Genomic DNA, 6,457 nt, shown 5'->3' with positions numbered 1-6,457 from the left:
TGTATTAATTCAAAGCGTTATCTTACGCAGCGTTTTCAGACGAAAATACCGTGATTTGGCACAATCAGCGGTGATTTGGAAGATCTTATCTCGGACAAGCGGATAAGAACAAAAATTTAATAATTACATAAATAAATCACAACTTTGGTTACAATTGTCCTAAGTTCATATTAGTTAGCCTAAAAATTTAGGTCTATTTTAGCATGAAAATGTATTTTTTATTTATTTTTTATTTATTTTATATACTTAATTTTTTAAATTCATCACATCAAATTACCTATTTTATATTATATTTTATTAAAACATTAATTTTTTTTGAATTTTTAAAATTTTTCTTTCTTCACACAACAATTACCATTCAGTTTCTTCCTTCATCCTTGATATATTAAAGAAAGAATAAATACCAAAGTACGAAATGCATAATGTCAATGTAAACTTGTAAATTTTTCCAATAATTATACACAAACTAATATAAATAATTTTAGATAAAATTGTATAAATTTTACATATTTTCTATTATACACAAACTTATGTGAATACTCTAAATAATATGAGAAAAAAGTGATAATTTTAAGTAAAACAAACAAATAATTAATTACAGAGATCATGTCATTGTGACAAAATTTGTGACATTTAATGTTGTATCATAATTAATTCTTAAGCTACCATAAGAGCATTCTCATTAGCACTTTTAAAAAATTTAACATTTACCATCTTAAAAACTAATTTTATAATATATAATACATCATTTTATAATATTCCTTCTATCAAAACTTCTATTTTTTTAACACTTCATTTAAATATTCTTTCTTTATTATTTTTTATTTTTCCTCTCTCTCCTCTGCCTCTCTCTTTCTCTCCTTTGTCTCTCTCTTTATTAAACAAATATTTTTTTTTTTTTTTACAATCTTGTTACAATGAGCTGCTATCTCTAGTGGGCATAAAGCCCACCGTAGCTAGATTGCAAAATGAATAGGATTTAAGGGCTTTGATGGAGTATGTTTTTGATCTTTTGATGCTAAAATTTAGCATTTATAACTGTGGGGGAAAAGGGGTCAGGCCCAAGTTAATGGCGAATGCCACGAGAGGACTGTTTCACATCCAAAAAGAGGGATGCGGAGAAGACAAGGCCCAGAGTGGAGTGGAATCCTCTCGGTGAAGGATCATCGCTGTTCGAGGAGGATATCTCCAGTCCGAGGAGGACATCTCCTGTCCGAGGAAGATGTTTTGCTCTGATGTGATATCGGAGACTACTTGAGTAGGGGAAAAGCCCGAATGACTGTCCGAGGACTCCACCTGATCAAGATAAGCTCAAGGCATATTCAGGAACGATAAGGATGGGGAAATATCTGAGGAAAAGGCTGCTGCCACCGTATTCAATGCATTACAACAGCTTTTCTGGCCGCATTTATGTGGAGAAGACCTCTGAACAGTGCATCCTAACCTACCGCCACTCACACAGAGATGAAAAGAAGCTGCCTGACGTGACAAGTACTTGACAAGTTCATGGATGGGGAGCACGTGGACGATGGAGATGAGGGTAAGAGTGACTATAAAATGGAGGGAGCACCTGTCAATGGGCCTGGAAGAGAGGAGAAAGAAAAGAGGGAGAAGAAAACAGGAGAGTGATGAAACTCGACTCGGCATAGCGGTTTTCACGTTATCCAAAACCCCAAAAAAAAAAAAAAAAAAAGCTGCTATAAAAAGGCACTGTACAAAAAGTGATATAGATAAAACTGGATTTGGATGAGATCACACTGGTACAGACAATGAGACAAAAACAAGCCCACAAACCTGTGTTCGTGTGAAGAAAGAAAGTCAAGAAAACTGTGGCAAACACAACGACAATGGTGATGACAACAAGGCATACAAACAAGACTGAAGCCATGGCTATATCCATGTCAATGGCTATTCCGACCCTTCCAAACGAAGTCATAGCAGAGATACTTTCAAGACTGCCAGTTAAGTCTCTGGGTCAGTTCAGGTGCGTTTCAAAGCCATGGCTTTCTCTTCTCTCTGACCCCCACTTCATCAAAATGCACCTTAAACAAAAACTGTCACACAAACTCTTTATGTATTTCATGTTTTGTTCCAAAAAATTCAAAATCCAATCTTTGGACTATGAAGCCTTAGTTAGTGGTGATGATGATGAAAAGTCTGCTGGAAAGAATCTTCAACTCCCAGTTGCAATGGGTTCCTTGCGTGGGGTTAGGATTCTTGGTTCTTGTAATGGTTTGTTGTGTTTAGGCATAGGTGACAATGACATTATCATGTGGAACCCATGTATAGGAGAGTACAAGAGATTACAAGAAGCCAGTGGATTAGGTTCTTATGGTTTTGGTTATGACTGTTGCAATGATGATTACAAGTTAGTTAAAGTAATTCCAAGAAATGGATCTGACGAGATTGGTGTAGATGTCTTTTCACTCAAAACCAATTCTTGGAAGAGGGTTTGTTATGGTGGTCATAGTTTTGATCTTGTTGATGATGTGGGGACCTTGTTAAATGGGTCTGTTTATTGGCAAGCAAAACGTGAAGATACAAAAGAGACAAAATTCATTATTGTTTCCTTTGATTTGGTGAAGGAGAAATTTCGTGAGTTGCCAAAACCTGATAGCAAGTTTGCTGAAGGGCCTTTGTTGGGTGTTCTAGGAGAGTCTCTTTGTGCATGTCGTTCTTTGTTTGGGAAGAATGTTGAGGTATGGGCAATGAAGGAAGAGGGAGCTGAGGTGTCTTGGATTAAATTTGCCACTGTTTTGCTAGAGATGGAGCCGGAATATATTCGTGAATATTCGGTACCATTATGCTTTGCAAAGAATGGTGAAGCCATAATGCTCAAAGGTGGATTGCAATTGGATGCCTACAATTTGAAGGAAAATGGTTATAGGAGGATATACATTTCCCCTATTGGTCAGTATGAATTTGATGGGACTGTATATGTGGAAAGTTTAGTTTCACCAAATGCTTATGATGGTGCTCATTCGCAGTCTCCAAGAATTGGGGAAAATGCTCAAGAAAAGGTCGAGGAGTAGCAAGGTAAAACATTTTATATTATGTTCTATCTCCATTTGTTCTTAATCCCATACTATGTTCCATTTCAATTTTCATAAATGGGTTTGGTTCCACTATTACTGATTTATTCTTCTATTTTGAGTGATTAAATAACTTTCTTGTCAAGTTTCCCATATACGACCGTACTTGCAGAGGCAATTACATAGCACAGTGAGGGCCTTTTAGGTGTATCAAGATGAAATTCCAGTTCACTACCTTATCAAGAGATTAAGTTGACCTGTGGTATTCATGTCACTTGATAAAATACTTAAGATGAAAAAGGTACATTGATCTTGAATTCAATGCGATTTTCCTCACCTAGCATTTGAGATGTTGGTCAGCTATGCAACCAACTGGAATTTTGACTATACATAAAATTATATAAAATAAAAAGAAGAAGAAGAAAAAGAAAAAGTGGATTCTTAACTAGGTAGTAGATCAGGTCAGCATTATTTTTAAGTTTTTAATTCCAAAGGATTGTTGCCTTGTTTTTTTTTTTTTTTTTTTTTTTTAGCCTGACATGATAAAACCCTTCTTGTCTTTTTTGTTTGGGAAGAATGTTGAGGTATGGGCAATGAAGGAAGAGGGAGCTGAGGTGTCTTGGATTAAATTTGCCACTGTTTTGCTAGAGATGGAGCCGGAATATATTCGTGAATATTCGGTACCATTATGCTTTGCAAAGAATGGTGAAGCCATAATGCTCAAAGGTGGATTGCAATTGGATGCCTACAATTTGAAGGAAAATGGTTATAGGAGGATATACATTTCCCCTATTGGTCAGTATGAATTTGATGGGACTGTATATGTGGAAAGTTTAGTTTCACCAAATGCTTATGATGGTGCTCATTCGCAGTCTCCAAGAATTGGGGAAAATGCTCAAGAAAAGGTCGAGGAGTAGCAAGGTAAAACATTTTATATTATGTTCTATCTCCATTTGTTCTTAATCCCATACTATGTTCCATTTCAATTTTCATAAATGGGTTTGGTTCCACTATTACTGATTTATTCTTCTATTTTGAGTGATTAGATAACTTTCTTGTCAAGTTTCCCATATACGACCGTACTTGCAGAGGCAATTACATAGCACAGTGAGGGCCTTTTAGGTGTATCAAGATGAAATTCCAGTTCACTACCTTATCAAGAGATTAAGTTGACCTGTGGTATTCATGTCACTTGATAAAATACTTAAGATGAAAAAGGTACATTGATCTTGAATTCAATGCGATTTTCCTCACCTAGCATTTGAGATGTTGGTCGGCTATGCAACCAACTGGAATTTTGACTATTCATAAAATTATATAAAATAAAAAGAAGAAGAAAAAGAAAAAGTGGATTCTTAACTAGGTAGTAGATCAGGTCAGCATTATTTTTAAGTTTTTAATTCCAAAGGATTGTTTTTTTTTTTTTTTTTTTTTTTTTTAGCCTGACATGATAAAACCCTTCTTGTCTTTTAATATAACAGATGCTAGATGATATAATTGTGTGTGTGCACTTGCGCGTAGATGTACCTTCATTCACATGACTGAATGGCTATTAATTATTTGTTTTCTTCAGCCAACACAGCAATAATGCAAAAAGAGTAGTCACTGTGGTTATAGATGGAGGCTTTTGGTGCATTTTTAACATAGTGGCCTGCTGCAATGACCTTTATTCTGCAGTCTCTGGAAACTATCGATGGGTTGATGGGTTAATGAGTTTAACAAGGACTTTTAAAAAAAATTAAATATAATTTATCAAAATCTTGTTTTTATTATGATTTTGTTCTCATGCTTAGTTAAACTAAGAATCTTTTTCTTTGAGCAAAGGAATATTGCACGATGATTTTTATTTTGATCACTTTATTTTGAAGAGAAGAAGCATTCGTTCTATGTTCATACTTACCTATAGACAATGCAATGCTTCCCAGTTGTTCATTATTATGGCAGAAAGATGCTGCTATCCCATTTTTTACTAATTTTTCCAGCACATGTTAGTAACTTTCCAAGTATAGATTAAAGGTACCATCTTATATGTGTTGTTATAGTATAGACGCACAGCTTAAACTTATCAAAAAGTGTGTATTAGTTGATCTTTCTTCTCTTTTTATCCGTTGAAAAAGCGGAAAAAGAATACGGGAATTGTAAAACAATCTCTAGGCAGATTTAGAGGTTTTAAAAGTTAATCCATGCCTTTTCATATAAACTTTTGAGATACAGCATGATAGAAAGAAGTCTGTCTCCCTTATAGTGTTTTATTTAGCTATTTATCTATCATTTTATAACTTGTTTCTTTTTGTTGTAATTACATGCATAGTGTCATTTTTAAAGAAATTAGCCTGTCAAGTTTAAACTATAAACTTACTCTGAACATGAGGATTACTTCTTTTTATTAACATTTTTACCTTCTTATTTAATTTTCTTTTGGGTACAGGTTGGAGAGGTTTGACCTAGGTTAGTGTTGTTGGCAAAAAAGATGATGACGAAGAAAGATGATGACGAAAAATGCAAAGGAATAGTGATTATATTTCACTGTAGTTATTGTACAGATTGAGCACCATTGAAGAATCTTTTATCTTTTTAAATAAGACCCTGCCCTTCATAGGCTGGATAAAGATTACATGACTTAGGCTAGAATTGAGTAGCAAGTTATTTCAGATATTTGCTTTATTAATCTTTAGATTGCTGGCTTTTGGCACTTTTATTTGGTTGTAGTTAGAACTAATTCTAATGCTACACAGTCTGATCGAGTTTTTTACAAAAATTCCACTTGTTTGATGGCTGTTTGGATTTGGTGGCAGACTGATAAATACAAGTAAAGGATATCCGACTAAAATTTCATTTGGACTGTGTGCGTATGTCTTTTTGATGCATATTACTTACTTGCAGCTAGCTTTTGCTGGATATTCATTTTCCATTGGTAAAAAGGTTGCTGAACTGTCTTTCTTTTGCTCTCCCTTTGGAGGATTAGCATTGTTGTTGTCTTTACGGCAAACAATGTGACATTCTTTGAGGCATCTGGACTACATGACAAACACAGACTCTCTGGTCGTATACGGTGAGATGGCTAAAAATTTAGATGCATTCCAGATTATTTGACACCAAAAAAATTTTGTTGGAGGAGGTGGCTCTACTGGGAAAATGATTAAGTTGGCATTTTTAAAATCTGATGAATCAATGATGTATTTGCTTGGAATGCTTATTTAGGTTTTATGCTTTATTCAAAATTTAATCAATGTTGAAAGATCAATGAAAAGACTGGATGCTAAATGCCATGTCTGTGCTGTAGCAACACAAAACCGAAATGATTAGAAACAATAGCCAGAAAGGGAAATGTCAAAAGATGCCACATTGCGTGCTAAATGACTGTCTGCTTGTCGATGTGGTGATTAAACTTATGTTAAATTCAAAGGGCTTAACATATGAATTTG

General features: G+C 34.6%; 1 protein-coding gene and 1 long non-coding RNA gene across 3 annotated transcripts; both read left to right on the top strand.

Annotated features, from left to right (window-relative positions):
- Positions 1–1,724: 1,724 nt before the first annotated feature.
- Positions 1,725–3,515, top strand: LOC112039696 (F-box/kelch-repeat protein At3g06240). Of its 2 annotated transcripts, none has more exons than XM_065769533.1 (2): positions 1,725–3,036; positions 3,179–3,515. In XM_065769533.1, exon 1 carries the CDS (start codon positions 1,848–1,850, stop codon positions 3,030–3,032), a length of 1,185 nt encoding a protein of 394 aa, XP_065625605.1. In that variant the 5' UTR covers positions 1,725–1,847; the 3' UTR covers positions 3,033–3,036; positions 3,179–3,515. The 2 variants fall into 2 exon arrangements, with proteins under 2 accessions (XP_065625605.1, XP_065625606.1); XM_065769534.1 differs by having other exon boundaries at positions 3,205–3,514.
- An 82-nt stretch (positions 3,516–3,597) lies between these two features.
- Positions 3,598–5,871, top strand: LOC112003538 (uncharacterized). Its single transcript, XR_010627443.1, has 3 exons — positions 3,598–3,953; positions 4,079–4,250; positions 5,461–5,871. It is a non-coding gene; the product is annotated as an uncharacterized LOC112003538 (long non-coding RNA).
- Positions 5,872–6,457: the final 586 nt, after the last annotated feature.

The sequence above is a fragment of the Quercus suber genome, unplaced genomic scaffold (genome assembly GCF_002906115.3).
Source record: "Quercus suber isolate HL8 unplaced genomic scaffold, Cork oak 2.0 scaffold_1193, whole genome shotgun sequence".
NCBI classification, from domain to species: domain Eukaryota; kingdom Viridiplantae; phylum Streptophyta; class Magnoliopsida; order Fagales; family Fagaceae; genus Quercus; species Quercus suber.
This window is presented reverse-complemented; position numbering and strand designations above follow the sequence as displayed.